We start from the raw sequence: 17,958 nt of genomic DNA on the forward strand, positions 1-17,958 counted from the left end.
GAGAACACACGGGGGGCAGAGGAGAACACACGGGGGGCAGAGGAGAAGACACAGGGGCAGAGGAGAACACACGGGGGGCAGAGGAGAAGACACGGGGGGCAGAGAACACACGGCGGACAGAGGAGAACAGGTTGAATGATCTCAGTGATGATCACTGCTGCCCCTGCACCCCTGCCACACACACATTCAAGCCTGCAACAGTACCCAGTGGGGGCTGGGCTGGGCACGGTGGCTCACGCCTGTAATCCCAGCACGTTGGGAGACTCAGGTGGGAAGATGATGTGAGCCCAGGGGTTTGAGACCAGACTGGGCAACAAAGTAAGACCCTGTCTACAAAATGGAAAAAATCCAACAGAAGTGGGCGCAGGGTTAGGGGAGGGGAGAAGAAAGAGGGTGTGGAGAGTCGGGGGCTGTGGCTGGGGCCACAAGGACCTGGGTCCACATGGCTGCCCATCACACAACTGTGGGAATGTGCCTAATGGTGCCACGTGCCCGGCCAAAGACTAAACGTATGTAAAGGAAACATGGGCCCAAGCACAGTAAGCCCTCAAAGGACCTGAGGTGGAGACAGGGGTAAGCCTCCAGTTCCTGGCCTCACCTTGGAGCTGGTGGATAAGGCAGGGGTTGCTTTCAACAGAGTCAGCGGGTGGCGAGGGAGGACGCCAGTTCCAAACAGACACTGTTTCAGGCTTAAAACCACACAACCGATGTGAAGGAACATTTTGTCATCAGATGAAAAGCTGGCTTCGCCTATGCCTGGATTATCCAGGTCACTATGTTGGCTTTTCCCAGAAATATCCCAATAGAAAGTCGCTGGCTTCCATGCCCAAGCCCATTTCCCCTGGTAGCACGTATTTCAAGGGTTTGTCTTGGACTGTGAATAGGCACATTATGTCTACAAACTTTTTTTTTTTTTGACAGAGTCTTACTCTGTCGTCCAGAATGGAGTACAGCGGCGTGATCTTCACGCACTGCAACCTCTGCCTCCCGGGTTCAAGCGATTCTCCCACCTCAACCTCCTGAGTAGCTGGGAATCACAGGTGTGAGCCACTACACCCAGCTAACTTTTTGTATTTTTAGTAGCGATGGGGTTTTGCTATGTTGGCCAGGCTGGTCTCGAACTCCCGACCTCAGTTGATCCACCCGTCTCGGCCTCCCAAAGTGCTGGGAACACAGGCGTGAGCCACTGTGCCCAGCCATGTCTACCAACTTTCATGAAAGACGATAGAAGGAATGCCGAGACCAGAACCTTGGGATCCTCCATGCCACAGTGGTTCTCCATAACCGAGAGTGTCTTCCGGGCAATGGGAATCCCGAGGATGGCCTTGGCGCCAGAACCACCTGTGTGCACTCCCGCCTTAGTGATTTACAAGCCACACGTCTCTTGTGTGTGAAAGAATGTCTCTGAGCCTCATTTGTAAGTTCTGTAAAGCTGAGGGATTCACGCTTCTCCTGGCTTGCAAAGGATTCAGGGGGTTAATGGAGGCAGAGTGCCTGGGCCAGGTCTGCTCCACTGCGTGGCAGCACTAGCCGTGACAGCTACATGACAGAAGCAAACACACGGCGCTCAGTCTAAGTGCTGTCCACATGGCAACATGTAAGCCTCGTGCCCCGCCACCTTCTTCCTGTCCTGCTCACATGGACAGGCACAGAAGTGGACGTGGTGGAGGCAGAAGGTGGAGGACAGAAAGGGTCCGAAGGCCCAAAGTCTGTAAGCTGGGGCAAGTACCACATACTTTTATGTATCCAGAGTGATCACTGACAAGGGTTGGAGTGACACACACAGTGCCGTGTGTTTGCTGTGTTATGTATATACCCAAAAGCACAGCCAGAGGAAGCCTTGATTCTCTCCTGTCAGCAGGGTAGTGAACAACTCACAAAATGGCCTGATTTCAGAAGTTTGGGATCAACTGAGAATATGTTTATTTAAAAGCAATTTTAAATATTAAAAAAAGTAGAAATTAACACATACAGTACTGAAAAACTGTCACATTAAACACATGTGAAATGACAAGTGTACTGATGTTTGATGGTAACATCCAGATGAGAATTCGGCATTTAACTAGTGGCACTACAGGATTCCTATACAACATGTTGAAGTTCTAGGCAATAAAAAAATAAATAGCAATTGCTGTTCAACAGTAAAATAAGATACACACTATTTGCAGAACATAACTTTCCCCTCTGGGGGAAAAAGAACTAATTTGCTATTTTTTTTTCATAAGGTTCCATATCTTCAAAATACTATATAATGTACAAAATTGCAGATAGTGGCTTACTGAGTTTAAGATCAAGATCAGACTTAAACTCAACAAGATCACCAAAGGTATATCTACCGAGTTTTCCTATGTCCCACATGTCCCACAGTAAGCTGGGTTAGAGAGAACTCAAATTCCTGATGGAAAATAAAACCGAACAAAAAAACTAGAAAAAAAATGTATTAAAAATGCTGTGTAAGTTGCTGCAAAACGGGAAAAAGAATAGACATTAACTCCATGTAATTTTAGACATGCAGCTTTTGTGTGTGTGTGTTTTTTTCTTTTTCTTTTTTTTAAAAAAAAAAAAAAACAGTTTATTCTGAGATCAGTGAAAAGAGTCTAGGCCACAAAAATGAAGAGCTCTTTAATGCAAGTTAAAATGTGTAAATGAATGACCGGGACACTGAGCAACCTCAGATTCTGACTTCCATCCTGACACTGGTGTGGCTTCAGTACCGAGGCTGCTAAAGCTGCCAGTCACCCCAGCATGTCAACTGGTTCCTCACGCTCTCAGTTTGGTGTGGAAATTCACATGTGCCCTGACACTGAGGAAGCAATTGCTTAAAATCACTTTCCAATAACAGCTGATAAAATATTTTGCAAGTTTGTCATGCAAGGTTTATTTATTAGGTGGCTATTCAAAGTTTGTATAGCAACCACTTAAGCAGAACTAAATTAATATTCACTAAGCACTGTAACGATGGAAGACGGCTTTTCCTAAGGGTTGGGTTGGGAGTTGTGCTTCTGTGAAATTAACATCTCTCACTCATTGCCAAGATTCTCTGCTTAAAAATATTAGTTTTCTGTGCTGTTGCCAAAATAGCAATTTAAGCAAATGTAGTGCCAGAATGACACATGAGCCTTGGACTCGGGGAACCGTTCCACTGACTGTGGAGTACAACTATTGTGTTCTTTTCCAAAACTCAGACTGATGTAAAAGACTGAAATACAACGTTCTTAAGGATCTGATAAACTTGGCTGGGATGAAAAGAAAACTGAGAGGGAAGAGTGCTTTTCACAGTGCAATTCATAGCAGCGTTCAAAAACTTGGTTATGAATTGACTTGACGGTGGACAGAGCTTAAGACTGGAAAAATTATCTATAATTGGGGTTTAACAAAGAGCATGGGAAAAGAAACACTTGGTTTCAGCACCTGGATTCTACATACAGTAGGGAAACTGTGTGAAGGGTTGACTTTTAAATTAATCTTGAAGAATCTTTTAAAAGTTTAAATTTGTCCAAGAACAAAACTAAGAAAATAATAAAAAATGGATGCAATGGATGCTTCAACACATCTGAGGGATGTGCATTCATAACACAATGTCAATCCATACTCTTGAGAAAGCCAATGACTAGAAACAAATATTGTCGCAACCTTATAATTTCTGCTTTAATGGCAATCAAGTTTAAAAAATGTACAATTCCACTTATCCATACTATTCCTTTATAAAAGGCAGATTTCAGGTAAGCTTCTAAATGCATGCATAATGTAGAGGCTAATATTTTCTGGCAGTCCTTGGTTCCTGAAAGTTGAACTTCATATGTGTTTTAAACTTTTGTCAAAATAGTCATGAAAGATATGTTATTTTTGCATAATGAGGTAATATATCAGGGGCGGGCACTCATAAGACAGTGTAAATCCACTTGTCTAAACTTGCATGAGGCTGTGTGCATTGTAAAATGCCACAAAGAGTTTTGGGTCAGTGAATATTTTGCTGAAGGAATAATACTTACATTTAACTGAGCACTTTTCTGTAATAAATACCAAAGTAGGTTTTTGTAGCTGTAAACTGTGCACACAGATAACTACAGGCTGGTCTGTCATGGAGCTAAAAGTTTCACCTGGAAAACAGAACCCACCTCTTTGCTAATGTTGCATTTTCAGTAACACAATTGAGAATACTGCATTGTTAGGAACACAGAGTCAATTTTATGCCTTTCAACGGTTGCTGGAGACCACTTCTATTCGCAAAGTCAGCAGTTCCTATACTCCTATTTTTGTTTGTTTGCTTGTAAAACAGCATAGAGAGATGCAAGTGCTAGATGCCAAGGATGGCTTTGGCAAACCGGTAAGGCGCGCCGGGTCCGAGGCTACCCTCATACTGGCGAAGGCAGAAGACCACAGGATATTTACAACACACACTATATCCCCCTCCTGAGGTGGCCCTTCCATGAGTTTCTTACTCTGTAACAGCAGCTATATACACACTGTGCCCAGGGTTACATGGAGGCAGCAGTCTTGCATGAAGGATGTGGACAATCTTAAGGTTCTGCTTTTTGCTAGTCAGACAGGATATGAACAAAGGACACTGGAAAGACCCCCTTCCTTTCAGGCTGTCCTTCGATGTGGCCAATCTGCAGGGAGAAAAGAGAGTGGTCAGGATGGAGGCAGCAGGCAGTGGCCCCATGACAAGCCCAGTGGGTAAGAGCCCAGCTCAGTCTGCCCACAGACCTGGGGGTGGAATCCCAGGCTTACCCTTCTTCCCACCCTTCAGTGAACTACAGAGAGCTTAACGGTCATAAACTACATAAGGAAACAGCAAACAACAGAACGTCCAATATGCTCAGCATTCTACGTGGATCTTGCTGCACCCACACAGCAATCCCCAGAGATGGGTATTTCTTATACAGTTTACAATCTTCATTTTACAGATGAAGGGACAGTGGCCCAGAGAGGTGACATGCTCTCCCACAGGCATGGGGCTCTAGAGTCCTTGCTCTGAACCAGGGTGCCTGGCTGCCTTTACAGCTGGGTGACCTCAGACACACCTTGCTAAGCCTCTTCTCTGTAAAGTGGGGCTACAAAACTCCCTTCTTTCCAGGCTTGTGTGATACATTTAAAGAAGAAAAAAAGAAAGCACATGAAAAGGCCGCTATGTAGTATCACTTATTTTCCGGTTACTGTGGAGGAAGAATACTGTGCAAGTTTGAGACTGATGGTGGCCAATGGCAATTTTATTGTCTGCTGCATTGGCCTGTAAGCCACAGTTACCTGTAAAAATTTTCTAATTACCTCAGTATTGATTGCACTAAAGAAAATCACGTAATGGGCCTTCAACAGAAGAAACAAAATCGTGCACATTGGCTTCCAATGCCAAATCGATAGAGAGGAAGGTGGTTTTAAGAGTGGAACAGAGTCAACCAGGCCTGCCCAGCTCTCCTGAAGGCCTGCCTACTTACCACATGTGGTCTTAGTTGGCATTGTGCATGCATGAGGTCTTTGTGAATTTCACATCACAGTTAGGATGTGTGTGGCACCATCTTTACGTCTGGCAAGGCATATAATGGTGGCACACACAATGTCCCCTAGGAATGATGCTAGGGACACAATGGCAGCTTCCTACTGCCCTCAGGTATCTCTGCTGTAGTCATCAGTTGCTTAGCAAAGAACATGATCACTGCCTAATTATAATAATATTAACAGATTACAAAGTGAGTTCCTCAACATCCTTGTGAGAAACGAATAATTACGTCCCATTTTTCAGAGGGAAAGTGAGGCTTACAGAAGGGACATGCTTTATTTATCCAAGGCCACAGAGCTTGTAACTGATTCACACGGGGGGCTTCAGAGCCCACCTCCTCGTCATGAGACTAAATGGGCTCTCTGACAGGCTTCATGCCAGGGGCAGGCCCCACTCTGCTGACAGAGGCTGAAGGCACCCCCTGGGCCTCCCTAGGCTGATCCCTTCAGTCCAGGGTTTCTCAACCATGGTGCTACTGGCATCCTTGCTTGTGGGGGCTCCCTGAGTACTGGAGGATGTTTAGTGGCATCCCTGGCTTCCATCTACTAGGTGTTGGTAGCAACCCCCTTCCTTGGTCCTGACAATATTTCCAGATATTGTAAACGTCTTGGAGGGCAAAATTGCCCTCCAAGACATTTACAACAAACAAAATTGTTTGTTGAGTCCAAACAAAATCCTTACAGCTGTGATTAAGAATCTGAGGTCACTGTTTAGGCCTGAAGGAAGAAAAGTCAAAGGTGAATGTGTGTCCATGCATATGAGTGTGTGAACACATTATAAACACACGTATTTCTGGGCATTCTTAGGTACTATTGGCTCAACTGCGAGCCTCAGGTCCCTTCCTGGCAGACAGAACTGAATCCCTCTTGGCAGGAGGGGGCTCAGGCTGACAAGGAAGGGGAATTTTCAGCCTGATGGCAGGAAATGATCAACAAGGAAAGTGGAAGAGGGGGCTTGTTCACTGTACCTTGGACTGGCAGTTCCCATCGAGACTTACTCCTTGGCAAACTGAAAATTAACAGATGTGTGGACCGCCCTCACAGGTCACTTATAGCCTGAGTACCTAGCAAGGCCTATGAGGATGCTGATGTCTTTCCCTCCTGATGCCTGGGCTGCAGGTTTTAATGTAAAAGGAGTTTTCATAGATATTTTCCTTTAATCTTTTCCTAAAATGACGTGGAGAAGGTGTCTTGGCCTATTTGACAAAGAAAGAACTGCAAACTAGGTTAAGAATGGAGCCTGAGGACTTGTCAACCGCTAAGCCTGAGCAGGAACTCCGGCCTTCTGATTCCCAGCCTGGGGACAGTGTGGAATGGGGAGCAAAGCATATAGGCTCTGGGGTCAGGGACAATCCAGAATCTTGACTTAGCCTGCTTACTGGCTGAGGGAGCACAGGCAACATGCTCAACTTTTTTCTGCTTTAGTTTTTTATCTGAAAAATCAGAAAATGCCTACAATTCACAAGGTTACATGATGCCATGGGTAAAGTACATACAAATGTTAATTCTCTTGACCTGTCTTCAAAGCCCCACGGCTGTTTTTCTTTTTTTTCAGACGGAGTCTTACTCTGTTGCCCAGGTTGTAGTGTAGTGCAACCTCTGCCTCCCGGGTTCAAGCGATTCTCCTGCCTTGGCCTCCTGAGTAGCTGGGACTACAGGCGCACGCCATCATGCCCAGCTAATTTTTTTATTTTTAGTAGAGACGGGGTTTCACCATGCTAGCCAGGCTGGTCTCGAACTCCTGACCTCGTGATCCATCTGCCTTGGCCTCCCAAAGTGCTGGAGTTACAGGTGTGAGCCACCGTGCCCGGCCAGCTCCATGGCTGCTTTTCTAGCATGTAATAGTGTGTGACATAGAAAATACAATTGAGAATACTGCATTCAATGGCTGTTGGGTGAGTGATGCAGCTGACAGGGTCCTTGTGCTCAAGGGCCCTCTTTTACCGCACTGCCTGTAGGCTCCCATGTGGTGCCTGCCCAGGCATGCTGCATGAATGTACCGATGAAGTGGACGGATTCATACGTACCCACCACTCCTGGTCCTCTTCCCCTGTGACGATAATCACTTCTCCCTCGATGAATGTGAGCTCGTCATCGTTGTCTGCCTGGCAGTCATAAATGGTCTTCACTCGCCTCACTTTATTTTTCCCCTTAAAGAAAGAAACTGGGTTTTAATTGAAAGAATGGCCTAAATGGAAAAAAAGAGCAGCGGTTCTTTGTAAAATGGTTCTTTGTAAAATGGTTGACCTTGGGCAAGTAACTTAACCTCGCTGAGCCTTGATTTCCTCACCCTTGAAGGACGGGAAGAAGAGTGCCTGCCAGGCGCCCAGTATACTGTGTGCTCTTAAGGAACCACAGGCCCTTCCTCTCCCCTTATCATCAGGGTGGCCCTGCATTGGTGATTGGGCATCAACAAGTTATTTTCACCAGAAAGCAAACACTATGGGTAGGGATCAAAATTCAGCTTCACCAAAAAACATCAAGCACTCTGTACCCCCCAACCCACATCGGCTTGCAGAATGACAGCAGAGTCTAAAAATGTTTTTAGGAAACATGACGTAAAGCAAAATGTGCAGCTTCTGCATACTGAATGTGCAGCTTAAACAAATTTGTCAGTCCCCTCATGCAAAACAGCAAGTCCGTACATGCTGGTTAAACACAGCAGGATCGGCCTGGGGCTCGGAGAAGTCTATGCAGTTCCTAAAACAGTTTTAATTTTTGATCAGTTTTGATTTGAGCATTTACTTGTTGAACTTCCAGTTCTTTGCAAACAGAAAAGTGAAAATAGAGGTATCACCTTCTAAATGATGGGTTGTTTTGCACCTGGCTAATTGGCAATTTAAAAAAAAGCAAGCTCTCTGTTTAAATGTTTTGGGTGGAGTGACTCTTCCTCTCTGTCCCCTGGTTTCTCCTTTAATCACCCTGATAGTTCCAGCTGCTTTCCGAGCTCCCTTCAGAGCCTGTGCGGGTGGGTTGGAGAAGCCTGGCAGTACTGTGGCAGTGACTGCGTGAGCAACTGAGAGGCCTGTAGTGTGTTAATTTATAACGCGGAGATTAAATGACATAATAAAACTATACACTGTGTAGCATGAAATGAAAATTTTGCGTAAGTCGTGCTTGGGAGTCATGAAGAGTTCCCTTTTGAATGCTAGAAGTATCTACCATCAGACACGGCAGCCTCCAACCTACAGGAAGATGGGTTTTATTTTTCTTAAGTATTGATATGACATACTTTTATTGTAACTTTTTTTTTTGAGACGGGGTTTCACTCTGTTGCCCAGGCTAGAGTGCAGTGGCATGATCACGCTCACTGCAGCCTTGATTTCCAGGGCTCAAGCAATCTTCCTGCCTCAGCCTCCCAAGTAGCTGGGATAGCAGGCATGTGCCACCATGTCCAGCTAATTAATTTTTATTTTTAAAAGAGACGGGTTCTCCGTATGTTGCCCAGGCTGCTCATGAATCCTGGGCTCAAGGGAACCTCCCACTTTGGCCTCCCAAAGTGCTGAAATTACAGATGTGAACCATTCCACCCAGCCTCGTTCTAATTTTTTGAGACAGGGTCTTGTACTGTCACCCAGGCTGGAGTGCAGTGGTGTGATCACAGCACCCCTGAACTCCTGGCCTCAAGTGATCCACTTGCCTCTTCCCAAAGTGCTGGGTACTGTGTATAACAGAATGTGAGGGGGGTGGAACTGCCATGTGCAGTGGGAGAACTGCCATGTGCAGTGGGAGAACTTTTGGTTTCCCTGTTGACTGCGTTCCCCCTCCTGGGGAGCTGGTGCCCTGGTGGGAGGGCAGCGATGTTCCAGATAAAAAGCATGTGACATCTTCCTGGAGTACATTTCCACAAAGAATGTGAGGAATAAAATCACTTATATTAAAATAAAATTGATATACAGTAGGAAACATTTCATGAAAATGACAGAATATGAGATTTCTACAAAATTCTATGCTGTTCTATTATATCGAGAGCTTTATCTCCAATTCCTTTAGGAAGATGCAGTGAGAAGGTCTGACTCAGCAGATACTCAGAGAGCCAGGCGCAGTGGCTCACGCCTGTAATCCCAGCACTTTGAGACCCCAAGGTGGGAGGACTGCTTGAGCCCAGGAGTTCAAGACCAGCCTGGGCAACATGGCAAAACCCCATCTCTGCCAAAAATATAAAAAAAAGCCAGGTGTGGTGATGCACACCTGCGGTCCCAGCTCCTCAGGAGGCTGAGCTAAGAGGATCACCTGAGCCTAGTAGATTGAGGCTGCAGTGAGCTGTGATCGCACCACTGCACTCTAACCTGGGAGACAGAGCAAGCCCTTCCCAAAAAAAAAAAAAAAGAGAGAGAGAAAATACCCAGACATCTGAGAGGGAAATTGCTTTCTTGTGACCCTCAGGAAAGGAAAAGTTTCATCCTCAAGGTTCCTAGATAAGAGTGACTACTTGCTGAGTGGTCTAGGTGCCAGCCAAGTGCTGCTCATTTGTCACTGTACTTAATCATCTGTGAGCTCAGATAATATATTAGCTCCTTTTTGTATGTGAAGAAAGTAAGGCTCAGAGAAAGTAACTTGCCAAGGTTGTGCAGCTATGTTAGGCACTGAAGCCAGGACTTGAAGCCGTCTGCTGGAGCCTAAAGCCTGAGTTTGTAACCCACAGGCTCCAATCCACCATCATGCTTGAACCAGAGCACATAAGCATCAGGTGAGCAAGCTCTCGCTTTTTCTTGTGTGAGTTGGAGCACTCGCCCTCCCATCAACTTGCAAAGTGCGGCATAGGGTTCCTAAGGGCCTGAACATTGGTCCCACCCACCGTATTGATTTTTCTGGGCAGTGGTACGGGCGTCTCTGGCAGAGTAGGCGTGAGGTCATTGGAGTCTTCAGATGCTTGCTTTTGGATGGCGTCTCTGGACTGCACATTTGGGGACAGATCCAATGGGTGTGACTTCGGTGTGACCTCAGAGGGTTGCTGAGTCTTGGGTGAGACATCTCCAGTCTGGGATTTTGCTAGCAGGTCTCCCAGCTGTGGTTTGGGGGGCAGGTCCTTCATCTGTGGTTTGGGAGGTAAGTCTGAGAGCTGGGGTTTGGGTGGCAGGTCCCCCAACTGTGGTTTGGGGGGCAGTTCTCCTGGCTTAGGTGGCAAATCTCCAACTTGGGGCCTGGGGGCCAGTTCTGTGGGCTTCGGGGGCAGGTCTCCAGGTGGTGGTTTTTGTGGCAACTCTGCCAACTGTGATGATTTCTGAAAGATTTCGGGCGGGATGCTGGATTTGTCTAGGGAGAGATGATCTGTTTTCCTTAGTGCCACTGTGGAAGCAATCAAAAACAGGGAGGTCATTGGTGGGAAGGGCTGCTTTCCTGTCAGTCACCTAAAAGAGGCGCCATCATCACAAAGGGAACTGACCTACAGTGAGCACTTGAAATGGATGGACTCAGGGGCCAGGTCCCCCAGGTAGCTTCACAAAGACAGAGTCTGAAAGCCTGGAAAGCGCTACAATTCGCAACTTCAGGCTTCAATCATGTAAGAACAAGATGTCTACATTCATCCAGAATTTAAAAAAATACATAGAAACAGATAGCAGAGAATCGGAAAGTACAGAGTTCTTAAGCCTAACACCTAAATGTAGCCATTTAAAATTATTTTATATAGTTCCTTTTAATTTTCCTATATATTTTCTATAGATACAACTTTTACTTGCTTTTAGCTAATACCATTTTAGCAACAGTATTTGTCATGTTACTAAAAATTATTTATTAGTCGCATATAATTTTGAATGATGTATTCTGTTCCATTCTATAGCTGTAAAATAATTTGTTATTATTTCTTCCCATTTTACATGATTCATGCAGTATGTAAGAGAAGCAGCAAAAGGCTTCTTCTCTCTCTCTGTGCCCGTCTCTTAACTTCGGCTACGTTTTGGTGATACACATGCATGTGCTATGTCTTTTAAAAACCATACAAGTGATACACACTTTGTCTGAAACTTTGCTTTTCTCCCACTTAATATGTTTAGGAGAGTTCCAAATCAGTTCTTTTTTATTCTGTTTAACGGCTGCATAGTATGCACAGCTTAGGAAACGTATCAATTTCTTGACCCATTCCCATAGCTGTTTGCACAGCTCTTGGTACTTAGAAAACCATGGACATGTCTTCAATTCTAGTTCCACCGCTTACTAGCTGTGTGAATTTGGGCAAATTACACAACCTCTCTGTGCTGCAATTTACTCATCTCTTAAAACCCTACTTCAAAGGGTTGGCATGCAGATTACATGGGTTAATATATGCAAAGAATTTGCTGACAGGTCCTGGCAGGCTGTAAGCATTATGTAGTAGCACTACCATCACTGTTAGGGTTCTTTAAGGCCCTGTTACAGTATTACATTCCTGTTTTACTCATTTTTGTAACTTTGGCTCCTGGCACAGGGGCCAAGCACATAGCATGCTCTCAGGGAGGAAACAGCTGACTAAGGCACACTGAGTGACTCACACTAGGAATTTGATCCTAAAAATATAATGTATTCAGAAAGACATTCTTAAAGAAGGAGAAGAAACAGATAAACCTCATGTTGTAAATGTCACAGGCTGTACTGGGGCTGTTTCTGCTCATGACGTGTCTAGTCATATCTCTAAAAAAATCAAAATCAAGGGGCACCCTGCTCACGGGCTGGTCCCTAAGCTTCAGCTGAGGTAGTTTGGCTCTAAAAGTAAATTTACATCAATCTCATTCCTCTCTTGGAAGCCTGAAATTGGCTAACAATCTGAGCCAGGCAGTCAAGAGGGAAAAAGCTAGGGGGAATCCCTGAAGTGGTGGGGTAGAAAGGCCTTGGCTGTGAGTCACACTGATGGGGCAAGAGAAACTGTAAGTGCCAGGCATGGAAAATCTTCAAAATATCCCAGCCTCTTCACCTGCAGCACCAACTCTAGGAATCTATCCTGAAACAGTGATCCAAGTCATACACAGATGTCTGTGCTAGTGTTTGGCACAGTATTGCTTATAATGAAAAAAATGCCACCCATCTGAATGCAGAGGATTGTATGGACAGTAAATAAAAATTAGTCAGGTGTGGTGGTACATGCCTGTAGTCCTAGCTACTCAGGAGACTAAGACTGGAGGATCGCTTGAGCCCAGGAGTCCAAGGCTGCAGTGAACTATGACGGTGCCATTGCACTCCAGCCTGGGTGACAGAGTGAGACTGTCTCAAAAAGCAAACCAACAAATGACAATGATATGTAGCCAATAAAGATTATACTGTTGTGTATAATTAATAGCATGAAAAATGATTTTATTATGTCAAAAATATTAGCTTAAACAGAAACTTTAAAAAAGAGCAGAGAAAAAAAGACCAAAGATATACACTAATTCATCAGTTATCTTGGGTGGTAAGACTTCAGGTAGTTTTTATTTTTCTTTTCAGTTCTATTGAGACAGGGTCTTCCTCTGTTACTGAGGCTGGAGTGCAGTGGTACAATCAGGGCTCACTGCAACCTTGACCTCCCAGGCTCCAAGTGATCTTGCTGTCTCAGCCTCCTGAGTGGCTAGGACCACAGGTATGTGCCACCACACTTCAGCTAATTTTTAATTTTTTAGTAGAGATGCGCATGGCCATGCTGTCCCCAGCTTCAGGTATCTAGACCCTGTCCCACATCCTCTCTCTGCACTCCTGGCTTTGGTGTGACAATGTGACTGCTGGCACCAGTCTGAGACCCTTGAAGGGAAGAGGCAAGGCTGGTCAGGGCCTCAATGCACACTGGCCCAGGTGACACAACTCTGGGCAGGAGAGAGATGGGACCACAGGGCAGGTAAGGAGAGGAGACTGGCCTTGAGATGTGCTGCATGACACAGCTTCACTTTCTTAACAGCCCTGTGATGTGGGTATGACCATCATCTCCATCTTGCAAGATACCGAGGGAGGCTGTGGAGCCTCCCAAGTCACAAAGTGAGTAAGGGATGGTTGATTCCTAGCCCAACGATAGTTCACACTTACAGGAAAAGGGTTACCATTCCACCCCTATTTGCTGGGCCTATGCCGTGCCCAGCACCATTTCAGGCACTTGGGACACAGCAGATGGAAAGGACTAGGCCCCTGCCTGCTGGGAGCTCACACTCTGCAAGAGGGTGACAAGTAAACATGGAGTTACCAGAGGGTGAGGGCAGGTAAGCAGGGGAGGGAGAACAGAGTGCTGGCTGGGTGGGGAGGAAGAGAGTGACCACCAAGGAAGCTGTGGTCAGGGAGGTCCACTCTGCTACTGCAAAAATGTGCAGGAGGTCTCGACACCAGCCATGTTGATATCGGGGGGGGGGTTGGGAGAAGAACCACCCGATGGCTCAGGACAGAGGAGTGACGTGATTGAATGTGGAAGGCTCCAGTATTCTGCTGAGAACAGACTGCAGGACCAGGTTAGAAGGTTCCAGGCAGACAAGGTAGGAGGCTCCAACTGTCCAGACAAGAGATGATACTCATTTGATCCTGGGTGACAACGGTGGAGATGGTGAGAAGTGACTGGGTTTTAAATAGATGTGGAAGGGGGAATAAACAATATTTGTGCAAGCACAGGATGTGGTGTGTGAGAGAAAAAGAGTTAATTAAGCACCTCTGTCAGGCTTTAAGGCCTGAACATCTGGAAGAATGACACTGCCTTTAACAGACGGGGACACTGAGGGAGAAACAGTCTGGAGTGGAGTCAGAGTCCGTATTCCAGTTTTAAGTCGAGAAGCCTGTGAGACACTGTGTGGGGAAAAGCTCGCTCCTCTAACCGTGCTTTTTCCTCCACTCTCACACCACAACGATCATCAACACAGAAGAAAACTTCTGTGACCAAATGTGTGGGGGTCTCACCCCACCACTCAGCAGTGGACACCAGCCAGGTGTCCTCCAATCCAATTCTGACACCATCTACCTGGAGACAGCATTAGATCCCACAGCTTGAGGCTCAGTCCCCCAGAATGTTCCCACCTTCCTGCCCAGTCACAAGCCCAGGCCTCTGGAATTTCTGACCAGTTGGCTTCAACTGGGGTTCCAACAATCCCCTCTGGGTTCGACTGATTTGCTAGAGTGGCTCGCAGAACTCAGAGAAACACTTACCTAAGTTTATCAGTTTACTAAGAAGAGTGTGTGTGTGTGTGTGTGTGTGTGAATCATGGTTCACTGCAGCCTCGGTCTTCCAGGCTCAAGCTATCCTCCCACCTCAGCCTCCCAAGCAGCTAGGACTACAGGCCCGTGTCACCACGCCCAGCTATTTCTGTTTTTTATTGTTATCTATAGACACAAGGTCTCATTATGTTACCCGGCTGGTCTCCAACTCCTGGGCTCAAGTGATCTACCCACCTTGGCCTCCCGAAGTGCTGGGATTACAGGTGTCAGCCTTCTCAGGGCCACAGCTCCTGGCCCTAAGAAGGATATTTTAAAGGATAAACAGCCGGATGGACAGATACGCAGGGTGAGGTCTGGAAGGGTCTTGAGCACAGGAGCTTCTGAACCTGTGGAGTTAGGGGTGTGCTGCCCTCCCAGCACACGGACGAATTCTTCCTCACTTTCCTGTTGGCCTCCACAGGTTTAGCTTTCTAGAAGCTCCCTGAACCCAGGGTTTTTAATGGTAGCTTCATGACGTCAGCATTCCTTCCCCCAGGGTACAGGGTAGGACTCTCTTAGGGGAGGATCTCAAACCCACAATCAGCAAGATGGGAAAAGATTACAGTCCTGCCTTGGGCACATAAAGGAGGGCAAGAGAGTTTCTGTTTCCTGAGGCCTAACACATCCAGTATTACAACAAGACTGTAACAAGGGATGTGGACATTATGAACTAGGAACTGTGGATGAATACCAATACATACATACCTACAGCTCCAAATATATATATATATGTAAAACACCATAGGCTGTTCCTTGGTTTTCAACCACGGATCCCTTATACCAAAACAAATGTGTCTATCAGAACATTTGTTGCAGTATTTATAAAACAGTTACAGCAATGCTGCCACCTAAAATCTGGAGAAGTCAGTGTGGGTAGGGATGGATTTAAAGAAATAACTAATTTGTCCTACGAAGTCATACAAACACTTTCATAATTGTGTACTAGCCTCATTGTTCTTTCCTGCCTTGGTCTACTGCTATTGGACCTTAGGATAAATTTGTGCTGAGCTGTTTCGCACAGAGATCAGCTGATGGTTAGCTAGATCCAGTTCCTTCTTGGGCCATTTTCCACAGGCATTCCATCCTGAGGGGGCTTCAACTCAACCTCCCAATACATCTGATTGTATCAGTATTATCATAAGGCTTATTTACATGAGGAAGCTGAACCTTACCAATGCCCCCAGTATTACACCATATTGTGGTACAATCATGGTACAATTTAGCTTCATTACAGATTAGTGAGAATGACAGAGGTATTTCCTTTGCCTTCCCAATAAAATCTCCCCTTGGCCATATAACAAATGTTATTAAGGACAGGTGTTGTTAACAATGGCCATGACTCAGTCATTTCTGGATTCAAAGTTAATTAGAGGCAGAGCCAATCACTATGTCTCATCTCACAGGATTGTACTGAGACTAGTTTCCACTGGGTGCTATTAGTTACAGCACAGCCCACCTGCCTCCTGCAGGCAGGACATGGGTGGTGTTAATTTTACTAATTAATTAGAGATAGGGTCTCACTTCATTGCCCAGGCTGGTCTTGAACTCCTGGGCTCAAGTGATCCTCCTGCTTCAGCCTCCTAAAGTGCTAGGATTAAAGGCTGGAGCCACAATACCTGGCTTCCTTCCTTCCTTTCCTTTCCTTTCTTTCTTTCATTCATTCGATGGGTGTTTAGAATAGTTCCTATACCTACCAACGACTGCAGAACGTGTTTTACTTTGCCCTAATCTAAAGGCACGGGCAGTCATAGTACATTGATGTAAACTGCAAGTGCCCTCAGATAACTTCCATAAATTCAGAAGGCCCTAAGAGTCCCAGAGGTGTGCCCCTGAGCCTCAGCAGCCAAGACTGAGGGTCACTGCCCCATGGCCACTTTAGCCTCTATTTGTGTTAAAATTGTCAAGAGGCCCTGCTGGGTCTGGGTACAGGCCCTTTCCCAAAGCTGCATCTTAGCATTCTCTTCAGCACTGTTTATTGAGTCGGCCTGGCTCATTCTGCCAAAACCTCCTTATCTTTCCAGGCTGACTCCCATCCTTTTGCCTTCCTCCTGGAAGAGAACTCCCTCTAATCTGCATTTTCCTCTGAATTCTGCTCCTCATTGAAAGCAAACTCAGCTTATTCCAGGATACCCAGACCTGCACCTATCTCCTATAAGGCCCTTTTCTGTCTGGTGGGTCAGTGTTGTTTAATGCAACATGCATGTTGCTGCAATGTGTACTAAAGGCCTGAGTACAGTTAGGATACACGTTTTGCACCCAGAAATGTTGGGTGCCCCATACTAGAGTTAGATGAGTGGTGGTCACACCTACATGCAGTTTAGTGTGAGTGTGCCACAAGGCCTCCTATAGCTTTCCTTGTCTCAGGTTGGGACCATTCCCTAAAGGAACTCAGATCCACTATGTGATGCCCACTATTTTATTGATTGATTGACAGCATTTCACTCTGTCACTCAGGCTGGAGTGCAGTGGTGCAAACATGGCTCACTACTACCTCGACCTCTTGGGTTCAAGAGATCCTCCTGCCTCAGCTTCCCATGCAGCTGGGACCACAGGTACATACCACCACACTCTGCCAATTTTTCAAATTTCGGTAGAGGCAAGGTTTCATCTCACCCTGTTGCCCAGGCCAAAATTCTGGACTCAGGTGATCCTCCAGCTTGGGCCTCCCAAAGTGCTTGGATTACAGGTGTAAGCCACTGTGCCCAGCCCCACTGCTTTAATCTCATTAAGAACCCAATGTTTTCCCCTATTCTGCTTAATAGCTTTTCATACACAAAAGGGTGATAAGAGTGTACATAGCACACTATGGCATATTGTGTATGCTGCCATTACATTTTGTCCTTTATATCCAAATATCTTTCTAAGCATCTGATCACCAAGGTTTATATTAATAGTGACATAAAAATCAGTCTGCTGGGAGCACACATTTGGTATCAGTGAAGCAGGATTTGTTGGAACAGCTCTGACTCACAGAAACACGCGGTTGAGAAGAGAAAGGATAAAAGGGTGGGGGATCAGGAATCTTTGGATTCCTATGTGGCCATGTGGTCACCTGGGGTATGAAGCCACAGCTGTGTTGAGATAAGTTACTAAAGGTAAAAGTTACCAGTGGAATTCAGAGATGGATCCAACTCCCTGGGAGTTGGTGAACTGGATGCATAAAGAGATGCAAGCTAAGAAAAAAGTGAAATATTTAATCCCTTGGTTACTGTTGTACATAATGACTAAAATAAAAGAGGGTGCTGGGTCAGGACTTGAGGCTGGACTAAGCTCAGATGTGGGTCTGCCTGAACTCAGTCCACTAGCCTTTAAGTTACCCACAAAGGAGAAAACCATGCAGGGACA

At 45.8% G+C, this 17,958-nt stretch overlaps 1 protein-coding gene across 3 annotated transcripts in view; it reads right to left on the reverse strand.

The window, feature by feature from the left end:
• Positions 1-1,899: 1,899 nt before the first annotated feature.
• ASAP1 (ArfGAP with SH3 domain, ankyrin repeat and PH domain 1) overlaps positions 1,900-17,958 on the reverse strand; it is a 314,103-nt gene continuing 298,044 nt past the window's right edge. For all 3 annotated transcript variants that reach the window (XM_023223822.2, XM_023223807.2, XM_023223814.2), the window contains 3 exons: positions 10,298-10,788; positions 7,527-7,649; positions 1,900-4,613 (listed from right to left, as the gene is read on the reverse strand). In XM_023223822.2, the coding sequence (XP_023079590.1) occupies positions 4,539-4,613; positions 7,527-7,649; positions 10,298-10,788 (689 nt within the window). In that variant the 3' untranslated portion in view covers positions 1,900-4,538. The remainder of the gene's footprint in view (positions 4,614-7,526; positions 7,650-10,297; positions 10,789-17,958) is intronic.

This window comes from Piliocolobus tephrosceles, chromosome 7, assembly GCF_002776525.5.
Source record: "Piliocolobus tephrosceles isolate RC106 chromosome 7, ASM277652v3, whole genome shotgun sequence".
In the NCBI taxonomy this organism is placed as follows: Eukaryota; Metazoa; Chordata; class Mammalia; order Primates; family Cercopithecidae; genus Piliocolobus; species Piliocolobus tephrosceles.